Source organism: Xenopus laevis, chromosome 1L (genome assembly GCF_017654675.1).
Source record: "Xenopus laevis strain J_2021 chromosome 1L, Xenopus_laevis_v10.1, whole genome shotgun sequence".
Classification (NCBI taxonomy): Eukaryota; Metazoa; Chordata; class Amphibia; order Anura; family Pipidae; genus Xenopus; species Xenopus laevis.
In genome coordinates, this window is record NC_054371.1 from 146,898,289 (window position 1) to 146,923,195 (window position 24,907).

General features: G+C 38.9%; 1 protein-coding gene across 8 annotated transcripts in view; it reads right to left on the reverse strand.

The window, feature by feature from the left end:
• The window catches only part of ptch1.L (patched 1 L homeolog), a 78,248-nt gene that overhangs the window by 27,314 nt on the left and 26,027 nt on the right, over positions 1 to 24,907 (reverse strand). For 6 of the 8 annotated variants that reach the window (XR_001935404.2, XM_018259136.2, XM_041564528.1 and 3 more), the window contains exons 3-12: positions 10,061 to 10,250; positions 9,623 to 9,692; positions 9,444 to 9,535; positions 7,157 to 7,355; positions 5,800 to 5,921; positions 5,557 to 5,704; positions 3,522 to 3,653; positions 3,190 to 3,345; positions 1,701 to 1,799; positions 1,339 to 1,464 (exon numbers count right to left, since the gene is read on the reverse strand). Coding sequence is in view for 7 of the 8 variants with exons in the window: in XM_018259136.2 (XP_018114625.1) it covers positions 1,339 to 1,464; positions 1,701 to 1,799; positions 3,190 to 3,345; positions 3,522 to 3,653; positions 5,557 to 5,704; positions 5,800 to 5,921; positions 7,157 to 7,355; positions 9,444 to 9,535; positions 9,623 to 9,692; positions 10,061 to 10,250 (1,334 nt within the window). In the remaining variant the exon portion in view is untranslated. Of the gene's footprint in view, positions 1 to 1,338; positions 1,465 to 1,700; positions 1,800 to 3,189; positions 3,346 to 3,521; positions 3,654 to 5,556; positions 5,705 to 5,799; positions 5,922 to 7,156; positions 7,356 to 9,443; positions 9,536 to 9,622; positions 9,693 to 10,060; positions 10,251 to 23,847; positions 23,881 to 24,907 lie in introns of those variants that run through there. The other 2 variants (XM_041564531.1, XM_041564538.1) reach the window with 2 other exon arrangements.

Sequence of the window (24,907 nt, forward strand, 5' to 3'; positions counted from 1 at the left end):
CATAGGGCCACCGTTAATTTAAACCCCCCTCTTGTGGTAAAAACACACATGAATTCAAAATTCACCCTTGATAAATCTGCCCCTAAGTAGGCGTATCACAAAGGGACACTGAAACCCAGGCCCCATCATTGTACATCCCCAGTAAACAGAGTTTGGGCAAAAGAAGTTTTACTGCCCACAGGCTTTGTGCCGAAGCATGCAATTCAGTCTCCTAACAGACACTTTCCATCTACATTGTCCTATTTTATGCAATAAACACACTACCAATTAATAAACAGCATTATCTGTTCTGCAGTAAAGAAGGGTTTTGGGGCTAAAAAATGTTTAGGATATATTCCTATAGAGCAGGACAGCACTTTGCATCTGTTACCTGAAAACCGTAACCCTAAGAATGGTTTTGTTTTATGCTTGTCTGGTTGAAACAAAACACTTTGTGGTTCAAAGCCCCACGCAGATGCTGCACCATGTGAAATTTGTAGAAGTGTAATGAACGAAGTCATACAGCCGCTGTAGCAAATGATCTGTTAAGATCTGCTAGACTATACAAGCCCTTCCTTTTTAGTCCTGTTTAAGGCCTCTGCAAGTTTTCAGTGTTCCAGTGTTTGAAAATCTGGTGGTTACTGCTTGTAACTGATGTCAGAGAAGAATGGGAAGTCTGTGCTAGAGTTATCCAGAGAAAAACTAGCAATCCTTCTCAGATGGGGCCCTGCCCAAGGTATGAGTGTTTTCTTTGCCATTCCTAGCAGACCACACAGGGAGACTGGGTGTACTTCATAGCTTGAAGTGATGAGCAGATGAGGAGGCCTGTCAGCTACACTCCATATTACAGCTGCCCATCTGCAACTCCCTTCTTTAACTTGCGCTTGTGCAAATCCTCTTTTAGCCCAATACATGACTGCAGCTTTTCCCATTATCTAGTCAGGGAAGAGGTTCAGAAACATGACTGGGACCGTGCCAAAGGTAAGCACGAAAAATAAATGAACTGCTGGCATTTTCTGTCTTTGTGAACTAATTTATAAAAGGACATTAAAAATGCACAATAGTGGAGACAATTTTTTTTTCATTTTACAAAAATAAATAGATTATAATTAAAATGTTCCTGATCAAATACTTAAGCAATCATTTATTTTGGCAGCAGAAGCATGTATCCTGAAAGGATCCTATATCTCCTAGCATAACCGTGGTAAAAACATTGTAACACAATTGTTATACGGGGTAAACAGATTTAACTATATAGTATCCACAAACACACACACTCATCATTTGTGAAAAAAAAAAAACACAAGAGAAAAAATAGCAAAATTGTACTGGATTGAATAGTATTTTGGAAGTACTTACTTGGAGAGAAAATGCCCGCAGTGCAGGAATAGGTATCAAGGCAGCCATGAAGAAAGCAGTGACATTGCTAATAGATGTAAGGGCTACACTTGCTCCTGTCCGCTTTAGACACTCACCGGTTCTGTCCTAATTAACGATTAAGAAAAATAATGCAGGGAGAGTTCAGGATTCATTCACAATAAAGTCAAATGCATTTACTGAGATACTCAAATATCTAAATTCTTTTTTTTTTTATATGTCTGTGCAAATTTCTTTTGCCATTCATAGAGTTAAATGAATCAAAAAATGCAAATAAAAAATTGCCTCCTAAGAAAATACCTGAGCAAGGAGTTTTTTCACTCCTTTCAAAGGTTGGTAATTACCTCAAATGGAATCCTTTTATTCTGCCCAGTTTCACTAAAAGCGTGTGCTAAAAGGAAGACATCATCTACACCAACCCCAAGCGCAAGAAAAGGCAAAACCTGTGGGGACCAAAGCGAACAGTTAGCAATTATCTGTGCGTGCTGGGAAACACTTCCGTCTAGCTCTGGACAGGGTCTCTACTAAGGGCTTTTGCAGTGATGCTGGGGTAAAGTAAGGTTGAACAAGCTCAGACAGATTTATAATCAATCACCTAATTAAACTACATTTTAAATCTTAAAATAGATACAGCCCTGTACTGTGTTTGTGTGTAAAGGTCACCAAACAAATGGATCTTTCCTGTTATGCTCACCTGGAGGTGGGCATTAACAGGCTGATACAATTGTTTGGCCCCAGGGATCACAGGATTGCAGGCCATCAGGGCAAGGGCTGTTTCATTGAGATGGCCCATCGGAGGGCCAATAAGCGGTCAACTCGGTCAGGAAGGACCAAATTGGCAGCTTTTATCAGCCCATGTATGACCACCTTTACACCCAAATATTATACCTGATGATCCAAAATTTACAAAGCTAAATAATATCACAAATTAAGACAATATGATTGATTGCCCACATTTTTACTTATACATCAGTAATTCAGTGCAAAGGTTTTTCTTTTTAACTTTTTCAGTTCAAGTCCCAATAAAACATTTGGTCAGGTATCCTGGTTCATAATAATGTAACATTGAAAAAGTGAAAAAAATTGCTGGATCAGCCATTCAACCATAGATTCAAGAAAACCTAGAGAAAAATAATGTGTTTTCATCTACAATTGCAGCCAAAAACTGGGTATGTAGGGGTATCTAAAAAAGAAAATACAAAATAGTCTAAATCTGACCCCTATATATCCTTCAGTTTAGCGGCCCAGTCAGGCAATGCTCTGGACAACCCTAGGGGGCAGCTCTATAGTTTGGTAACCTCTGATTTAGCGTATGAACTCTCTGCATTTGAAATGGCCTGCCTCAAATGCACATGAAAACATACATATGTGCTTACTTCTGAACTCAAAATAATTATGACCTGTGTTAGGAATATGCGGCGCTATACTGTATTATAGCATGCCCTTTGTATATGCATAAAATCAGTCAACTGTTTTTAGGAGACTTATAATTCCAAACACATGAACAAACAGTATATACACATTATTTACCAATAGAGTCTTCAATACATAAAAATGTGGTATGCAACACTAGAAAAGGACAAAGTACGAATGTAAAACTGAAAACTGAGGGGAGCTATGCCAATGCATTACTGTACATGATACAAACTGTTCATATGCTTATACATGAATCATCAGCACAAAAATTAAAATACTATCTTGCTAACTGTCAAAGCAAGGAACTTGTTTAAAGTCAATCAAAACATGACAAATGCTACAGTCTTTTAATAGACATCAGCCCCTCATATTATCTAGAAACGTTTAATAATATATCTAGTACAATGGAGTTAATACCTGAGTTGTTGCTGCATTAAAGGAAATTCCAATCAATGAACATAGACCCAATCCAGCAGCCACTGAAAGCGCAACCAGCAAGACTCCTGCTAGCCCCACGGCACCCTGGGACTTGGCACAGTCCCACCTCAGCATGGTTAAACAGGCATAGGCAAGCTGCAAATGGAACACATAGAAAGAAAGCATATCACTTTAGGATGCCCCGTTACCCCCAAAACTTTTGCAAATGATTAAGGAAAGGTTACTGTTTAACATGCATGATCCAGCTATATGCTGGTAGGGTGCCATGCCTTCATGTCCTTGCAGAAAATGGGTTAGTGGGCTTGACTCACCATCAGCAGATAGCCACTTGCGACTCTGATAACGCTCACATCTGAGAATGACTTGAGAATATCATCCAGTGTAGTTGTAGTAAAAGGGAGAACTTTCTGTGAGGAGTTTTGTGGGACACTTTGATGTACAACCTTACAAAAAAATATAGAACAGCTGAATTTAAGGGGAATTGTTGTTAATAAAAAAAAAATTCAAATGTAAATAATTACAGTATGCCATTATGGTGAGTAAACAACACAAGTTAGTGGCTAATTCCAACGTACAATATGTAGGTGGCAACTTGTATGTTTAAACGTTTGTGCTCTACTTCCTAGGTGCATCAAGCCATACTTTGCAAAAGTAAATACAAAAGCAACACTTCTGAAGAAAACCTGATTTCCCAAGCACTATGGCATTTTATGTTTACAGTAACATTTATATTAAAAAAAAGCATGGAGGCTAAAACAAATCCCATTCGATGACACCTCCTTTAAAGAAATCTTTATTCCACAGTCCCAAAGATCAAGGGAAAGCTGCAGCTGAATTAAGCAAATTTTATGATGTAGAGAAAGCAACAGTCAATGCAGTTACAATGGTTACAGAAAATACATGAAAGTAAAAATAGCTAGTTATAAACAGAGCATACTTTAGGGCATATCGTTCTTTATAAATTTACATTCAAACTCCTTCACCCCTTTCCTTCTTTGACTCTTTTTGCTGAAATACTGAAGGGCTCAGTCACTGATTCATAGAGCTAAAAGCATGTCAGATGTAATCACCATGTTTCTTTTTTTTCACAAAATGCACTGTTTATCCCCAGAGTTCATTTGACATTGTGCGCAATGCATGCATTGAATTGGACGCAACTATGTGCAATTACGCTGTGTCTGACTCTTGCAAACTTCATCTGATTCGTCAAAACAGAAGCAACTGTGTGTATCTGCCGTAAACTGGATGCAGTTGCACTGAATGTTTCAAAGTCTGCCTGACTGCACCTGATTCTTTAGCCGCAACTGTGCTCTGGTCAATGACAGAGGGAGCTGGGGGAATCCTGGGGTTACAACCTGGTCAGGAGGGGAGGTAGCTCCAGGTTTTGCACATCGTCATTTGAAAAAGGCACAGCAATTTGGAAAGGAAGGGCGGAAGGAACTGAGTGCAAATATACAAAAGTTTTAGATGCATCTTACTGCAGAGAAAAACCAAAGTTGCTCTCTGCAAATGTAAACGAGCCCTAATGTGTGTTTTACTGCAAGGTGTTCTAAAAAGTCTATGCAAATAATAGACATCAGATTTTTCATCACAAACTGAATTTGACAGACTAGCTATATTCAGACTTTCTGGGAATTTACACTTCAAGACATGTCAGTATTTTCCTAAGGTGTGCTATGGACAAGGGGTTAACTATAATTTAGCAAGCATGTCTACAGGAAGTTTGTGGAATGGTATCACTTCAGGGACAAACAAAATGCTAAAAAGATACAAAGCCTTTAGTTACTGCTGTGTGCAACTCTGCAACGGTATTGCACAAGACATCACCTCACAGACGTGAAAGAATGTCAGGCAGTGCTTTTGTTTTAATTGGTTGGCTGGTTTTCAAAGGTCACATGCAACTCAGAAGAGGTCAGTGCCTGGGAAACAAAGGCCAGAAAATGTCACATGACCTCACCAATGGGACTGCAGCTGTGAACAGATTCTTTGGCTCACTAATGTGTTCCAGACACCTTCCTTCACAAGTCACACTTGCATTTTTCCCTCCAGCTCCGGTATCCTTTCCTTACGTCTATAGAAACATCATCGTGGATGAGCATTTCAAGAAGTATGTAAGAAAGACTAGGTGCTTTTAAAGGACTGAAGCCTATAACATTTTACTACATTCACTAGGGCTGTTGCCGTTTCATTTTTCCTTTTCAGTGCTATGCCCATGCCTTCCTTTAAAACTCCCCCCTCCCCCGACACCCAAATATGGCTTTGTTTAGGAAATTTTTACTCCATATCTAAACTCCCGTGGAACCAAATTACTCATGGTATAAGCAACTTTAATCAAAGCTGCTGTACCTGAACATAGGTCCTCTGCCAGGCCTCCAAGATTGCAGCTGCTTTGTCTTCATTCCAATTTATGTGGGAAACTACTTCATAACCCTTGAAGTGCTCATACATTTGTTTGGGAGTCATTAGTTGAAACATGGTCTGCAAAGCCAGGGCACTGAAAGAATGAGAGGGGAGGGTAAAAAATGGCAGTTTCAAATAATATGATCCCTGTATAAAAAAAAATAGATACAATTATGAGCAGCCCCTTACCTGACAATTTGTCCACTAGCATTCTTCACTGTGCCACCAATGATCAGCTCCTCTTGCCAATGCATATATTTTCTTGACATTCCATAGCATCCACCACTTAGAATAAGGGCTACATCTACAGGCTAAAATAAAGATTAAAAATTCAAATATCAACAAAATACTTTCCAGCCACTCAGTATCATAAATTTCCTCATGGACAATATTTATTTTGGTCTCAGTTATGTTCTACTGTTTAGAAAGCATAAGAGCAAACACATCTTCATTTATGAATGGAAGCTGCCATGCTACGTAAGGCTACTGCCAGCCAGGGTTGATTCTCAGGCCTTGTTAACACAGGTCAACAATCAGCCGTTCTGCTGGCTTCCTGCTATGTATACATTAAGAGGCACTAGGTGTATACTGCCCCTTTACTAGCATCAGAGAAGGAGAGAAAGGGCCATTTCAAGCCTCAGTGAGGTGGCCACATCGATGCCACCCCACTTGCTTCCTTTCCTCAAGTTGGAGCAGGTCAGGGGGCGGCATCGCTAGTTCAGATCGCTAATAAAACTCTCTGGACAAGAAGATCTGAAATTCCAATTTAAAAATCAGAATGTTGGCTTTTAAAGTTGCCAGGAATGGCTTTTTGCCACTCCTGGTAACTTTCAGGGAACTGCCACCAGAGGTTAGTTTCTCAACTCACTTCATGGTAGCGGCACCCCTGAGGAGAGAGAGGAGTCAAAGATTATAACACTGCCCCCCCCAGATAACGTTCCAACAGGGTTAATGAGCATGCCATCAATAGTAAAGGGGGGGGGGTAGTACGACCAGGTTTAGGTAGAAAGTTGATTAGTTCGGATCTGGCCATAGATGCAAAGATCCGATAGTTCGAATCCTCGAACGATCTGACTTCCCCATTTCCAGACCTGTCACTAACCTTTAAGATCAAATAAAGTAGAAAAAGAACAGATTAGCCGATGTTCTGCCCCTTCAGCATTCGTATGAAAGTTATGTCCGACAAAACCTAGTGACAGTCTCCCACTGAAGATCGTTAGATCGGCAATATATGCAGAGATATTATCAGCGGCCGACAGAAATTTTCTCACCTATCCGATCGACTAAATGACCGATAGGCATGGCACAACAGATGTCAGACACTCCACACACGATCCAAAAATCATATGAATCGAGGATTCATACGATTGGATCTTTGCATCTATGGCCAGCATAAGTACAGAGTACTGTGGCATCCCTATATTAAGTGGAACTAGAGATGAGGTTCTGTTAGCAAAAGAGACAGTAAATGATCGGTTAGACAGGATTCACTAATAGTTTATAAAATTGTGTAGAACTCCATACTTGAAGGAAAAATAGAACTCACTTTGGTTGAATTTTTGTTGGGTGCGGTGTTTGGACAATTACTATCTGATGGATTCAAACAAGGTCTGTCCATATAACCATGGCCTACTTCTGCATCGTTTATCATTTCCTCCCAGGTGTTTATATGAAGTTTTCCTTTCTTTAACTTATCCAGCAACTCCAAAGGGTCAAAGTTTGTCCACTGGAAAGTGTCTTCACCTCTAAATAAAAAGACAACACAAGATTTTATTATAACCATTTTTCCAAGTGATAGACAGCATGAATATGTTTAGGTGAATTAAAATCTAACATACAAACATCAAGTGCAGAATACCAGTGTCATCACTACCACACAAAGTTCAGGCAGCCAAGTTAAAGGAATTGTTCAGTGTAAAAATAAAAACTGGGTAAATAGATAGGCTGTGCAAAATAAAAAATGTTTCTAATATAGTTAGTTAGCCAAAAATGTAATGTATAAAGGCTGGAGTGATTTGATGTATAACTTGTCAGTCAGAACAAATCTTCCTGCTTTTCAGCTCTCTTGGTTTACACTGACTGGTTTCCCTGGCTACCAGGCAGTAACCAATCAGAGACTTGAAGGGGGGCCACATGGGTCATATCTGTTGCTTTTGAATCTGAGCTGAATGCTGAGGATAAATTGCAAACTCACTGAACAGAAATGTACCATGTGGCCCCCCTTCAAGTCGCTGACTAACTCAGAGTTATAGAGCTGAAAAGCAGGAAGTTGGATTCTGCCTGTTTTATTAGACATCTGTTCACTCCAGTCTTTATATATTAAATTTTTGGCTAACTAACTATATTAGAAACATTTTTTATTTTGCACAGCCTATCTATTTACACAGTTTTTATTTTCACACTGAACTATTCCTTTAAGAAGAGAAAGTCTCAACTTAGTAATATTCCTACAATTACTGTGCGCAAGTAATGGTAATTTATTTTCTCCATAGGACAATGCTGATGACTGAAACATGTCCAAGCTGCACAAGTGATAACTATGATAAGCATAAAAACCCATCACTATCAGGAAGTAAACTACATTACAAAAGATTTTTGGGTGCAAGGAAAAAAGGAAGGACGAGTAACAAATTAAGTATGGATCAATGTACAAAAACCAGTACACTTAGGTAGGGTTTGAGTTTTATATGGAAAGACTCCCCCCACTGGACACAGTGAAAATAATGTAACCCTTGCACCTGAAATAGTTCTCATTCTCATTGTGGTCCTTGAAACTCAGTGCAAGTATGTGTGTAACTCACACTACAGTTTAGACATGTGTTAAGCAGACGTACCATACTAATGTAAATAGGGGTAATAAGAACAAATCTTCCCCAGTTGTTATGACGTTACTTTTCCAGAGAAACAAGGTTATAAAGTCAAATGTTAAGACATTTACATGTGGCATATTCATAGCCCTGTCATTCCTGCAGAGACTACTACAACATCATTCGAGAGCTTTTTAGCTACAATATTAGGCTAGAGGCTCATCAAGGTAGCGTCACAGTGTTTCCTTATTTCATACTCTGTTTTCAGCAAAAGAAGCAATAATTAAAATGCCTTCTGTAGGCCATCAGCCACAGGACAAGCCCGTTTCCTTTCCCTACCAGAGAATCAAAAACGCTTTTGGTTGCTTCCATCTGCTGTTCAAGCCAATCTGTATTTGCCCAACCATGCTTATCACATTATTTCAAATCTTCCAATTAGAAAAGATAAAATGCTTACTTTCTCCATCCAAGACTTTACATTGTAGGCAACAGTACTGCAATTGCAAATTGGTTTAACATACACAAGCAAATGAGGACAGGAACAATAACTTGGACACTAACCCTTACATAATTACTCAAAAACTTGTGCACATGCCAGCCATAAAAAACAATTAACTCTTTGTAGAAGAACCAAGAAATTTGAAGTTGCTCAACTGTATGAATCCAAGATGGAAAAGAAAGTTTAATTTGTTTGTTAAATAAAAGCATCTTTATCAAAGATGAAAGGCTCTTTATTCTTTGTGCCGTGAAAGCTTTGGATGAACATCTTGATTCTAGTAAAGTTCCCAGGAGAGGACAATGAAAGGAACGCTCATGAGTCCCGAGAATTATAAACCCGAAAGCAATTGCATTTTACTTCAGTTTGTTCTGACGTGCAACTGTACCTGCCAGGATTTACAGTACAGGTACTTTATACTAAGAAAAGGCCATTGAGTATGAAAAACTCATGGTGTTTTAAACTAGACCATTGCTCTGAGCTGAATGATGTTGAACATTTAAGGTAAGGTAATTAGATAATGTACTTACGGTAGATATGCCATTCCAGACTGTAGCTTTGCACCTTCCCAAAAGCAATCCAGTGGTGTGATTATTAAACATGGATACATTGATTCTATGATCTGGAATTAAAAATAAAGCAGTGTTCATAATGCTTATGTAAGTCATACATAAACCCATGAACTTATACACCTTGAAAGTACACTTACCTGGCTCACGTACACTGCTTCTGTAATAAGTTCACCTGATTTAAAGCATAATTCTTCCAATTTCCAAGGTCTGCGAAAAGGAAACATTTTGAATAATCCTTAATGTATGACAGGATGGTACATAACCATTTTATTAAATAATTTTTCAAGCGATATATGAAAATACATAAACATACCCCTTTATGGTAATGTAGCATGCATTTAGCAACCCAACTTGATCAACAATTGGTAAATTTATCAATAAGAACTGCAGAACTTTAACAGGCTTTGTCAATGATACAGTTATATTAATACTTTCTATTTAATTTAATATAGTTTGTTTTGGGTCCAAGTACAGCCAACTAATTGCTCATGTGCAAACATTCCTTTACTTCTTGCAAAAAACAATACATTTAGATTACAAATAGTAGAGAGATCATGTGAAGATTTGACATTTACTTGTTGTACATGTAGACTTGCACCTTGGTGGCTTCAAGTGCAGAGTGCAGATGTTGCAGGAGGGCTTCCGTTGTCAGGATATTAGCACCATCTTCAAGAGGAGTCTGAATCATAAGCTGTGGATTAAACATAGCCTCCTCTCCTATCTTCTGGCGGGTATAATTTAATTCGCGGCTTACTCTTCCACCAACTAGAAAGTAAAAAACAAAAAGGAATAGTATTTTAGTAAAGAGTTCACAATAAAAAACTGTTTATGTGTAGAGAATTTACAATCATTTATATTAAGCTAAAGTAGGTTTCAAAATTAATTGTAAATAGTGCTGTGATCTAGATAATAGAAGTAAAAAGAGTGTCTTAATTTCTGCTAAAGCTTAATTTCCAACCCCCCTCCTTGATTCAAGGCGACCACATGGAGAAATTAAATCACTTGAAGAAGGGTTTCCTTGCAGAGCAGACTGAAATTTTCTCGTACAATTTCTTGCACTTGTATAAACAGTCTAGCCCAATAGCACATTTCACGATCAATGGCTTTTATGTACATACTTCCGCCCGAAAAAAAAAAAAATTGGCAGAGGGAAAGCAATTTTCCCTTACCCCAACATTATAAAAGGTAGGATTTACTTAAGGAAGCAAAAAAACATACAACCTCAAAACTCTGTATAGTCTGCAAAGTCCTTCAAAAATAAGAAATTCATTTTTCTTGGTCTGAAAAGTAGCCTTCAGTAAAATTAACCTTCTTAATGTAAGAAAATAGCAACTGAATTGTAACACTGATGACCTTTTTAAGGTTTGCTGTATATTGACTTGTACATGAATAGTGAGGCAAAAGTTCAAAATAGGCCCTGGCATTTCAAGTACACAAGGCCCAAACAGCCCCCACAGGCCCAATGAATAGTGACTGTCTATGGCATTATTGTTAACAATAATAATGATAATAGTATTATTAATTCTTCAGCAGCCCATCTGGCATTTGTCAGAGTCCACAGATTGCCAGTTTGGACCTGAGAGCATTTGTCCATGTGCGTGAAAACAACCGGGGGGGGGGTTAAAAAGGGCTGCTAGAATACCCTGTTAATTGATTTGAGCACTCAGGATACCTAGAAGGGATACAACATGACTAGCTACGGAGCTTTGATTATCGCCCAAAATGAGCCGTTTGGCATTTTGTTTAAAATTAGGCAATAGTAATTGCTGGTCTAACATTGAGCCTGTAGGTGTACATATAGTATTCTACAGAACTTAAAAAATGATAAATAGCTTAGATTCTTTATATAGCTGGTTTAGTAGTCATAGCATTCCTAGAATTCCCTAAAAGGTAAATAAAACGTACATGTTTAAGAAACAGAACTCGATGATTTACCAGTACCACTAGTCATACTGAATATAGAGCAAAAAATGCCTCTGTGGAATGAATTGCCATGATCTTAGCCAATGTTTCCACCATGCAGAGTAGAACCTAGAGACCACTAAAACCTATATTGTGGAATTTGGAATAAAAAGTTGCAGCACAGTACTGCAGATGTTTGTGGCCTCCTTCATACTATGTGAATTGTCCTTTACGGTGTGACCTAACTAAGTGGGTGAACCCACTAGATACGAACTTAAGGGACGTGCTGGGAAAACTGCATTAGATTGCTATATTCACAAGGGTCAGTTGTGTGGTTAAAAGCAAGGACCACAGCTACACTGCCATGGGCAGTAGTGGCCCAAAAACCTGATGGCAGTATGGTATACTTGCGTTACCTATAATACCAGGGCCCTGTTCCAAAATAGGGGAAAACACTTTTCTACTGACAATGTAATGTTAAATCATAAAAGTTTGAATCTCATATGTTATAATTATTACTTTCTAACTATTTAGCCACTCAGATTACCTTGTTCAGTCTGAGAATAAAACAGATAGCATACATGAGACAGAAGATCCATCCACTCTGTAGTGTAGAGCAAGAGTATATATAACAGTCATCATTCTCTAAATTGCTATAAACTGGTGGTACACTACAATGCAGCCCACTAGCAAAAGTTCTCATCTTGTGATATAGAAGTAGGCTAAGTTATCATCATATTCTCCTTTTCAGTGATCCAGTTCAAAAATGTTGCTCATGCTTATTCATGTCTACTAAAGAAATAGGCTAGAAATGTTGTACATTATGTTTTGGGCTTTTATATTAGCCCAAGGCAACCACAACCCTTTAGCAGGGAAGGTCTGTGGGGAAGATACCCCAGTAGTTCCCCATCTTCTTTTCTGCTGATTCACTGCACATGCTATGTGCTGCTGTCACTTAATGAGCTTAGGTACCTCTTTCCAAGATGGTTACCCTCTGTGACAAGTTTGAACGCCTAATCATTGCTGCTATTGAGAAGCTGAAACTTTAGGCTGATGCAATAAGTTCAGTATATAAAATATGCCATTTTTAGGGTTTAAAATGACTGATGAGAATGTTCTGCAACAGTACCATTGCTATTTAAATGAAAGCATAACTAATAAGATACCAAAATGTCACTAGGGTCCTGACAATTCACAATAAGTGGACTGGTTGCTGAATAATTGAAGACTGGACTGCTTTCAGGTTTAAAAACAAACTAACTGTGCTTTGCCTGTTTTTCCAGGACAGAACCCTGTAACCCAACAGTAGTCATCAAACAGAGAAAATTCTGAATCCCTTACGTGAGCAACATTCAGATGTAAAAGAGTTGGGAAGCAAAGCAAGTATAAAAAATGTTTCTGGGTGATACAAAATAAGTGCTATGATTGGCTATTTGGTAGCCCTTATGTGGACTGGCAGCCTACAGGAGGCTCTGTTCAGTACACCTGGTTTCTATGCAACAAAAACTTGCCTCCAAACCAGGAACTCCAAAATCAGCACCTGCTTTGAGGTCACTGGGAGCAACATCCAGGGGGTTGGTGAACAACATGTTGCTTCTGAGCCACTGGTTGGAAAAGGAAATGAAATGGTTTTAATTGTAATAGTGTGAAAACAGCAGCAGTCATGGCCAAAGTCATTTCACATCATCTTGAAAGGGAAATATTTTATATTCTATCGCACACTTTTGTGGAATTAAGAAATCATCATGTGGGAATGCAAAGGGTCTACAATCCCAACAAATCTTTTACGGAGTGCAATATGACTTGGAGTGCCCATGTGCAGGACATTTTATTTTGATAACTAACTGTACTGTTTAAAATGTGTTACCCTAGTGGACAGTGGAGTGTTGCCTAAAACTCTAACTAAACCCTAAAGTTAAAAAAACCCTACCCTACATAGACCCCCTCCATCCTCCCCCCCAGACTAGCTGCTACCCCGGGCAAATGCCCCTAAGTTTTTACTTACCCCTCCGTGCAGATTCTGTCCAGTGGTGTTCACAGCAGCCATCTACTTCTCTTCAGTAATCTTTGGAATGCGACCGGCGTAACAGTGCATGCGCAGTTGGAGGAATTTTCTGCATCACGACAACTACGCATGCACCGAAACTCATGAAAATTGCCGAAGCGGCTGAAGATGGCGCCCGTGAACTCCGTTGGACAGAATCTGCATGGAGGGGTAAGTAAACAGTTAGGGGCATTTGCCCAGAGTAGCAGCTAGGCTTGGGGGAGGAGGGAGGGGGTATATGTAGGGTAGGGGGTTAGGGTTTTTTCCATTAAGGGTTTGTTTCTCCTTTAAATCATTGTTGCCCACCAATCCCCTTGTATTATAATTTTTATTTATCTAGCGACAGGAAGTTACATATCACTTTACATTTATTTATAACAAATAGGGTTCTTTCAATAAATTTAACATGGGTTACAGAATAAAGATAAGATCAGAGGGCCCTATTTTGTATGTATTTTGCTGAATTTTCATGGCAACAACTCCAGGTTTAATCTAATGGAATTAGCCATCAGAACACTAACGTTGTGCATAATTATGTGTTACTAATTCAGTACATAGTTTTTGCAGTTTTCAATATGATAATCTTTTCAACAAAAATGAACATATTACAAGTTCAGGTATTCAAACTATATTAGTTATTTTTCAAAAACAAGGTAGAGTGAATTTATTAATGCAATACTACCATATGGTATGTTGGGAAGGGAAGGCTATAGAATAGATGGACAATAAAAAAAAATTGGTTTGGGAGGTCTTAATATAGATGAGTAGTTTGTAGGCATTGCCAATCTTTGGTTCTTGGGGTGTACAAGTGCACTCACCAGGTCTTATGCTTAGGACAGCTCTGGGGGTTGATAGGATTCTGTCTGATAGTACTGCCAAAAAAATACCTTAGCTACCATGCACAAATAAGAATTAAATTAATTTGAAAGCATACAGAAAGTTTGTATGTGCCAGCGGTACTTTTGCAATTAATGCCAGTTGTTTTGCTCCATATGGTTTCTTCTTAGATGTGGCAATCAAAAGGTATTTTTATGACCCTCAGCATGCACAATGGCTCCACAGACTCCTTTGCATGACATCATTATTTTAATATAATCTGGCTCTAGAACATATAGTTTATTGTATAATTGGACCACTGCATGGAAGAAGTTGGACAGCACTTGCCTGCTGCATATGACCCAAGGGATGAAGAAAAGTAGCTTTAATGCTGGTATAGACATGTAAATAAACTATTGTACTGCCTGAAACCTGAGTGAGAGGATCAGTTGTGAAGGTTTCATTGAGTTGTGTAACACTGATCCATTTTGCGACAACATTCCTTTAGTGTCTTTTCTTCCAGAAAAGAAGATTCATTTTAAGTCAGATTGCACCCAAAGATTAACATAAGAAAAGAGTAAATACAGTAGATGTCTATGTGATTTTCTTTTAAACAGGCAACAACAAAAATGCTATTACAAAAAAAACAAGTTATGTTGTTGGTTATGATATCAAGTACAGTATTTTAAGCAAAGCTGCAATCAATATCCGTGAGTACAATGCAAACATTACAGAATTTTAAATCAGATTTGTTAAGGTCCGAGTTGTTTTTTTCACAAAAATTTAAGTTTTTGAGTTGTATTTTTTGGTCAAAACTCATTTACGGGTATTTTTTGTTGAATCGATCGAGTTTTAAAGAAAAAAATCCCCTGAATATTAAAGATTTATTACACCTTGACCCTGGAAATAGCTTGAATCATAAAATACACCACCTAAAACCGGTCGAGGTTCTGTAGAAGTCAATGGCGGAGGTCCCTTGAACTGTTTGAAGAGGTTAACAGCCTGCTTGATGTTCAAGTTTTTTTGGAGGGTTTTGGCCGAAAACTCGAATCAAGAACTCGATTCAAGTTTTTTCCCCGCCAAAGACTCGATCAAGTCGAGTTTTCGGGTTGTAGGACTCCAACTTGCAGAATCAGGTTTTTGCCATTAGAGTTTTTCTTAAGTAAGATATCATTCGAGTTTTTAACATTTAACCTTTGATAAATCAGCCCCTTAAAGTAATACTGGCAAGTTCCTATAAAAATAAGAACGCGTTGGTATCAGTGAAAAGAAGCTGCACGCAAACTAAAAGCTCCCCAAAGCCGCCCCCACCCTGGCGAACCTTAGGAACGCCAACCCTCAGACACCATTAAATCATCTTGCTGAGTTGTTTCATCACGCTGGGCTGAGGGCGGCACAATCTCTCCATAGGCTGAAATCCTGTTTTCATTAGTAATTGTAATCAAGGGATCGTGCCGCCCCCAGCCCAGTGTGACTGAAACAACTCAGCAAGATTTAATGGTGTCGGAGGGTCGTGGTTACTAAGGTTCCCCGGGCTGGGGGGCGGCTTTGGGGAGCTTTTAGCTGATTAAGTTTCACGTGCAGCTTCTGTTTACCAATACATCCTATTTTTATAGGAACGTGTCAGTATCACTTTAAATGTAAGTTTCCGGAGAGGAACATTTCAGCAAGAATCCATTATTTCCTGGAAGGCAGAACATGGAATTTTGGAAAGCATTTCAAAATATAAGTTGTGTCTAAACAAAAATATAAAATAAAAATCAAGCAGGCTACTAAAACAAGACAGAGAGAAAAGTCAAGAGGAATGGAAACCATACAAACAGGTCTTTGGGCTTTTCTTGAGGATTCCCTGCCAGCTGCTTTTCATGCCATCTGTTGCTACCTAAAAGGCTTCCTATTCAGAGTGTTTTCAGTGAAGCATAACTGCTCTCACTGTCAGAGACAATCAGGTCAGGTCATCACTCCCCCTGCCTGAAACTGCTCCCTGTCATAGCTCTCCCAGTCTCCATATTTCCTACTCGGTCACCAGCTCCAGAGACAACATTGGATCTGTCATGAGGCCTATTTTTTACTGGATATTAAACGGCTCATTCAGAAACTGGAATGCACAACAGTGCAAACAAGGAGCTCACTGTTGCTCCATGCTAAGCAAACAGTCCTTTTATTTGTATAGCGCCTACATATTCTGCAGCGCTTTTGATCGATTATATATCGTTCACGTCAGCCACTGCCCCAGTGGAGATGACAATCTATGATCTCTATCATATTCACACACACTTTGGGCAATTTCATCAGGAGCCAAATAACATGCAGCATGTATGTTTTAGGAGTGTGGAAGGAAACCGGGTTGAAATGCACACAGATATGGGTAAACTGTACAAACCCACAGCCTAAAGGTGGCCATAGATGCAAAGATCCGCTCGGATCCTTCCCCGATATGCCATTAACAGGCATGGCTATATCGGGGGTAATCTGATCGTTGGGCCGTATGGCCGAACGATCAGATTACGATGTGCCATGGGCTCCGGCGGGATCGACCAAACGACCGATCTCCGCCGGACGAAAGATGTCGGCACACCCCACACATGATCCGAAAATCGTACGAATCCTCGATTCGTACGATCGGATCTGTGTGTCTATGGCCACCTTAAGCTGGAATAGAACTCAGGACACTAGTGTTGCAAGGCCAAAATCAGACTGGACAAAAAATTAAAACAAAAAACAAAAGAAACAAGAAAGGCATTTTGCCTTAAAACTTTAAATGAACCATGTTGTTCTGCCATGGCAGAGAAATATTTAGTTGAAAAAGAATGTTATGGTAAAAAATGTAGTCAATTACTCAGACCTTCATAGAAGCTTGATGTGTTTAGGGCCCCCTCCTCCCTTGCATGGTCTATTGAGATTGTTGCATAACATTAACCCCAGTCCTCTTCTCTTTACTTGTGCAGGGCTGACATCACTCAATGGCTCTAAACATTCTTCTAATCATTATGCATCCACCTCATCTTTCATTGGCTTCTCTCTTGAGGCCACATGGGGCAAGATACAAAAGAAGACCCCAGCTTCACACAGACTCCCCAGCCAATGTGGAGCATCAGGCAGCACAGATTTATACTCAGTCCTGTTCCCGTTGCATCTGTGCAGAGAGGGGGAAAAACCCACAGCACTGGGGGCCACTTTCATGATTTTGTTGCGATCAGGATTAGCTGGATTAGGACTTGATTCATAAGGACCCCCTGCGGCTGTGAGGAAGTTTCATCACAAGGTCAGTGTGGTGTGAACTATATTCTGTCAACACTACCACCACTGGCAGATCACAAAAAATGCCAAAAATGTCTAATGTGAGAAAAGCAACAGACAAAAATCACTAAAGGTCCATTGTCAGTATAAGCTCAAATAATTATATATATATATATATATATATATATATATATATATATATATATATATATATATATATATATATATATATATATATATATATACATATACACACACACACACATAAGTTAACTATTAGTATGATGTTTGTATAAGCATTAAGACCATTTAAAACTTTCTTTTTTGTGGTTTTATATATATTCACTTTTTTTTTATTCCGTTCTCCAGCTCGCAGTCTTCAACTGCTACTCACCAGCTAGGGCTTCCTTACCCTAGCAACCAGGCAGCAGATTGCAAATCAGACTGGAAAAATAACAGTAGAGGGCTTGAAAAAATAAAACCATAAGAAAATAAAAATGAAATAGAACAATGTTGCCAGGGTCACTGACCTTAGAAACCAGAGATCTTTTTCAGTTTCAGGGGGGAAACAGAGGGAATAAGAACACTAGTAATTAAAAAAAAAATCATACAAAACAAATATTATCCTTAATTTGACAAGGACAGGTACATCCATAATATAAAGTTAGATGAAGGTGCCCTTAGAGGTCCTTGACAGTTCATAAAAAAGGTTGTGGAATGAACAGAGTATATGAACATAAGAAAGACACCCATTGAACGGATGTTTATGGGAATGTGTCAGCTGCTAGAATATGGTTACCACTATATTTCATATGGTCACTTTCTGGGTTCAGGTTGCTCCTACAACTTAACAGCTATTAACGGAACAGGAACACTAAAAAATGAAAGTGTAATGAAAATATTATGTAGTTTTGCCCTGCCCTGGTAAAACTGATCTGGTTGCATCAGAAACACTACTATAGTTCATATAAACAAGCTGCTGTGTAGTAATTGCGAAAATTGAAAAAAGGTTATATGGCACAGGTTAAATAGTGGATAACAGATAACATTATGTGCTACAGAGCTTATCTGCTGTGTACCCTGCGCCTTTCTCCTTTGAATGGCTGCCCCCATTGCTACACAGCAGCTTATTTATATAAACAATAGTAGTGTTTCTGAAGCAAATGCAGCAGGTTTACCAGTGCAGGACAACACTAAATGATATTTTTATTACTTTAAAAAACACTTTCATTTTTTGATGTTACTGTTCCTTTCAACAAGTAACCTAATAACCAAGTCCTTTCAACTAGAGAAACACACATTAGTGCATTTTTCCTAGAAAGGGATGCCCAAAATGAGGTTGGGTTGGGAGAACAACAGCTCCTAGCATACCCCCCAACAGCAGCAGGCTACCAGGACATTCCAAAAGATGTAGTTCAACAACATCTGGATAACTGTGCAGGCTAACCATCCATACATTGCCTTAGGAAAATGGCTTTGTGCATTTTACAACAGAAGAAATATGGCGCACAAAGCAAATGTGACAAGAAGATTTTGAAGAAATCCAGAATCCTTTTTCCCTTTAGCTGTTCAATCAAAGCCTTATCTGTTTTCCCTGGGTCTTTCTCTCTTCTTTTGCTGCATTCACCAACAGGGGAAAAGAGTGCAGGCAAAGGGGGCTTTGACCTGCAGCTGTAACACAATACTTTCGCACAGCCCTGGCGACCCCTGACATAAATTTTACACTGCAGATGGCATTTACACATTTAACATTACCATATGTATGGCCTTCTCTGTGCTAATTATGCTAATCACCTATCTAACTCTCTGCTGCGAGAAATGGTTGTATTTAGCAGTCCACTGCTTACCAATGCGGCTTACTGTGTGGCTGAAATGTACATTCAGGCAGCTTTGAATGGCAAGATTTTTCCACGTTGCTGGCTTCATTCAGGCCACTGAAAAATGTATTCAAGTCAACTGGTTTCGCTCCGCAACAAAAGTTACGATAAAAAAGTGAGTGTGTTCCTGCGCCTAACACACTAAGACTGCTTGCAAGCAAAATGATAAATCAATTGGTGTAGGAATGAAGAGAGGGAGAAAAAAAAGGCAAAGCAGAAAAAAAACCAATTTATCTGAGAAACTGTTGCAAATGAACAAACACATAAAAAATGGGTGCCTGTAAAGGCAAGTTTAATTATAGTCATAGTCATTCTGTGGGCAGCCTGTAACGAAGGAACTTTGTGGCTAAATATGTAGGCACCATTGCCATTCACTTCACGCTCATCTTATACTTTAGCACAAATAGGTCAGTAATGGTTCCAGTACTTTTTGGGTGACCAAACTGGGAATTTACAAAATTGTAGACTTAGGCTTTTTAGTAAAGGGCACATGACATGTCTATTTTAAGAGAGGAAAGGTTAAAACTAAGTAAGGTTTATCAGAAAGGTCTATATAAATACACCAGTAAACCCTCAAAGAAATGCAGCTCAGAATCCTCTGTCAAAAGAAACACCACATTATTTTCCTTATTTTGTGTACACAAGGTTTCTGTATCAGACTTCTTTTTTCAGTTTAAACCTCTAGGGCACGGGCTTGAGCATGCTCAGTTTGCTCCTCTCTACCTCTTCCTACTCCTGCTGTAATCTGAGCCCAGAGCTATGAGTGAGCAGGGAGAGACTCAGACAGTAAGTGATGTCACACCAAGCTAATTTGGCAGATGCTATCCTAAACAAACAGAGAGCTTCTAGAGCTGTTTACTCAGGTATGGTACAGCATTCTACAGAACAAATATAGTGTTCTAGCTTGCACTATTGTGGCTATTGTGATCTATTGATCATAAAATGCTTTGGTAGCTTTCCTTTTCATTTAAGGGGCAGATTTATAAAAATCAGAGTTCGTGAAGAAAAAAAACAAAAAACACAGACGAGAGGAAAAAAAACGCAGACAAAACCTTTGCAACTTTTTTTCTCGAATGCTAGCTTAAAAAAAAAATGTGACAAGATATTCCCATGCATGTTTTTTCGTGGGAAAAAAGTCTCATGCCAGTCAGAATCTCATTGTCCCATTAATTTTCAATGAGGTTGGAAATCTTGAATGTTTTAATAAACTGGGAAAATAAATACATTTGTCAGAGAACACATTGACTTCTATACACTCTCGCCAGCTTTTACTTGGCGAGCTTTTTTTGAGAGTTTTCGTTATTTTATTCTTTAAGATTTAAGGTTACAAAGAATATTCTCTTGTATATTTGTATTTCTACTGGGCTTTTTTCTTGAATTGTGAAAAAAATATACATATATATTTTTGATAAATAGCCCCCTGGTGTGATGTAAACATTGATATTCTAAAAGGATTTGCAATTGGCTTTTATTTACGGAGGTTTTTTGAATTTAGCTTTTTATTCCAGAGCTGTACATTCTAGAATGTCATCAGCTATTTGGTTGCTAGGGGCCAATTTACTCTGGCAACCAGTTTGAATAAGACACTGGAATATGAATAGGAGGCCTAAATAGAAAGATAAGCAATAAAAATTAACAATAAATCTGTAGCCTCAAAAAACCGGGGTCAGTGACACCCATTTGAAAGATAGAAACAGGCAGAAGACAAAAAACTTAAAAATGAAGACCAACTGAAAGGTTGTTAAGAACAGTACATATTATAACAGAACCAAAAAGTAACCTACCATGTTAAAAGACTACAAAACAATAGGATTCATTTGCAAAACTAGACACAGCGTGCAAAGTGAAAAAAAGGCTACAATTGCCTTTTTTAGCCCCTGTGACCCCTAATGTATCAGAAAACACCCATCCTGTAGCCAAACTCCAGTTACTACATTAGCTTCAAAACTTCTGCCATTTTGCCCTCTTCTTAGGTCTCTAAAAGACAGAACATGCAACATATTGTGGGAACTGGAGGAGAACCGGCTACTGATACAATGTTCCAATGATAGAGATGGGACTTAAAAGAGACAGAATGGCCTTAGAAAGAGATGTTCACCGTATGAATTCCAACAGCTTGTGTCATTAAAATAATTTCAAATCTTGATTTTTTTTTAACGTTAAGAGTTAAGCAGGGGACGTCATTGACCCCCTGCTTTCGATACAAGACCCTGCCCACAGGAAGATAAAAAAGTCCACAGATGCAGAACTACTGTGCGCGCTCCTTTAATTTGCATGTCATTGATCCCATTGGCTAAATTGTGCCAGCCAATCGCATAAAAAAAATGCAAATTTACTAGAATGGAAGAAGCATGCAGAGTAGCGCTTCAGGTTTTCTCGTCAATCGGCAGGGGACCGGCAAAGAGCAGCTGCTGTGTTAGAGTGGTTAGAAAATATTCAGAAGTAGTGAAAATCTGTGCCAGCAAAACACACAAGGAGATTAGAAGCCATGATAGTATGCAAATTTTTGTGTGCGCAGCATGTCGTACATACATAAAAACAAATGGACGTAAATTACTAATTTCTAGGGTGGCAATTCTGCATTCTTTGTTCCAGCTCACTCATCATTAGCATACGAAGATACATGCAACACGCCGCAGAAAATGCCTTTTTTAAAGCATTTCTTTGACACAGATATTTTCATTGATCTTGTTGAAGAGCGTCCAGCCCATGTGGGAGGAGAAAGCACCATTGTGCACTATGGGATGCAAATCGCTTGGAAGCCAAACTTGCCTCAAATCTTTGCTTGCAAAAAAGATGATTGCCTTGTTGCCGAGCTTTTTAAATTGTGGGCGACAAATCTACCCTGTCCCTTAATGTCATGGGTAACTTTCCATCAATATGCATGGATGAATATGGATGGACATTTTCATTAGGAGGGTTGCATCTTGGCCACAGCCAAATCATTCAGGTCATAGATTTTGTCATACACTGTAACCACATAAATAGACCTTTGCCCAGTCTGGCCAAGCAGAGGGCCAAAATAGACTTATCACCTTCTAGGACCAACAATGCACTCCATTGTTTCAGTTTTCCAGATAGGGAAAACCTTTTCATTTGCGAATGAGTTGCCAATTCAGTTAAAAGAGTGGTCAGTATTGACGCTGAAGGGACAGTGTCTAACCATAAATGGTGCAGAAATGCATTTTAACCACTACCCAACAGCCACAACTAGATAACTAGTTCATATGATCTATTGTCCCTGTAACTCCAGAGGAGAAAACTGGAACAGTGGCTGACTAGCTAAAGGAATACAGCTCTCGTGTGTGCCAGGGGATGTATGTGCCTAAGTGTGAAAGCACTGCTTAGCAAGTCTAAGCATTATACAAGTATGGAGTGTGTAAAAGACACAGGGTGTATGATTCTCACACCATATAAATTCCCCTTACTTCCAAACCTGAAAGCCAAAGTAAGCAAAAATATCCAAGCCATTTTGCCTTTGCACATGCCAGTCCAAAATATGAATTCCCATGTTCTCTCATACTGTATCTTAAGAAAAGCAAGCATACAACTATGCAGCTAAAACACAAATAACACTAAAACGTCTGTGTTTTTCTCTCTCTACCCCTTTAAAACAAGGGGAAAAAGGACCACCCTGCTCTCATGGCAAGGAACACTGTTTACATTGCAATACTTGACTGTGTAATACTTCTGGCATTTTTTGGTCAGAATTCCTGAGCTGGGGGCCAAAATCCCTTGGGCAAGGATGGGGGGGGGGTGCTTTATGAATGTGCATGTTAGTTGTTGCTTATTTACACAGTGTTTCTGTATGGCTAGATTAGAAACAGGCACAATTGTTAACAATATGAAACGGAAAGTGACTTAGCAGCAATCAGAACACATACTTAAAGCTTCAATGAAGGAACCCATTGAGAAGGGCAGCAACAGAACAGAAGAGTTGATGAGGGTGTTTCATAGGCGGGGCATTAAGAGTCAAGGTGCTTAGCCTCTGGATTGTAGGAAATTATTACAGGAAATATCATATTGCTGACATTTGTTCACCAATTCAGCTATATTAAATAGAACAGTCCAGCTTCCCTCCCCTGGTACCGCCTCATTCATGCTGGACCCAGCTTGAAAGGAATTCTCTTTATTCTTAACAGTAGAAACAAATATAAATATTAAAGCATAGTGGCTGTGAAATATTGAAGCATAGAAGCTGTACTTATAAGAGCAAGAAAAATATTTTTTCAACCAGTTAGGGGTGAAATATGTCAATATGGGGGGGTTTGTGGATGCACACCTAAGGCCAATTTCAAAAAGTATAAAGCCCTGTCTAAGTAATTTGAGTAAATATGCCAGTGCATGTAATTTTAAAACAGGGTTTTTTTGTTACAAAGTTATGATCATAATATTGATAAGCCACCATACCACGTCAAGGTAAAACCCCACATGGTGGTCCCTAACTTATTTGACTTTAGTCATAGTAAACAAGGTACATTACCTCTCTGTAGTAACAATTCTTTGTGTAAATATCTCCTGTGCCTTGGTTTCAACTCTGTGCTAGATCCTCCCCCGCCACCTGCTGAGCGGCTTTTAAGAGGGAGAGACTGCCTTAACCAACGCCCATTTTAGAAAAGTAGAAGTCAGGTGTTGTAATTAAAATTAAAAATAAAAATTTAATTACAACACCTGACTTCTACTTTTCTAAAATGGGCGTTGGTTAAGGCAGTCTCTCCCTCTTAAAAGCCGCTCAGCAGTTGGCGGGGGAGGATCTAGCACAGAGTTGAAACCAAGGCACAGGAGATGTTTATACAAAGAATTGCTACTACAGAGAGGTAATGTACCTTGTTTACTATGACTAAAGATAAATAAGTTAGGGACCACCATGTGGGGTTTTACCTTGACGTGGTATGGTGGCTTATCAATATTATGATCATAACTTTGTAACAAAAAAACCCTGTTTCAAAATTACATGCACTGGCATATTTACTTGAATTACTTAGACAGGGCTTTATACTTTTTGAAATTATACTTTTTGAAATTGGCCTTAGGTGTGCATCCACAAACCCCCCCATATTGATGTATTTGCCTGAAGCTTTGGCTAAGCTCATGTGGTTATTGCACCCTCATACCCCCCCTTTATACTTTTGGTGGTCCCCCTCACTTGTTGTGCCTTGGTTTGTGCAATCGCTCTCTCTTAAAAGCCATAAGTGCTGGCGGCATGGGAGGGTCTAGCCGAAAAAACCAACGTCCCATTAGACACTACTCTATGTACACATACACTTATTATGTCTCTCATTTATTTCTTCTTTACATTCTTTTATTCTATGCTTTTTTACACATATACTCCCAAATACACATACACTTTCCCTTACCACTACCATACATACCTTCACATTTCACTTCACACATGTATACACACTATTGTGCAACTGCACATATCACTCTACCTGGATTTTAATTACAACACCTGACTTCTACTTTTCTAAAATGGGCGTTGGTTAAGGCAGTCTCTCCCTCTTAAAAGCCGCTCAGCAGTTGGCGGGGGAGGATCTAGCACA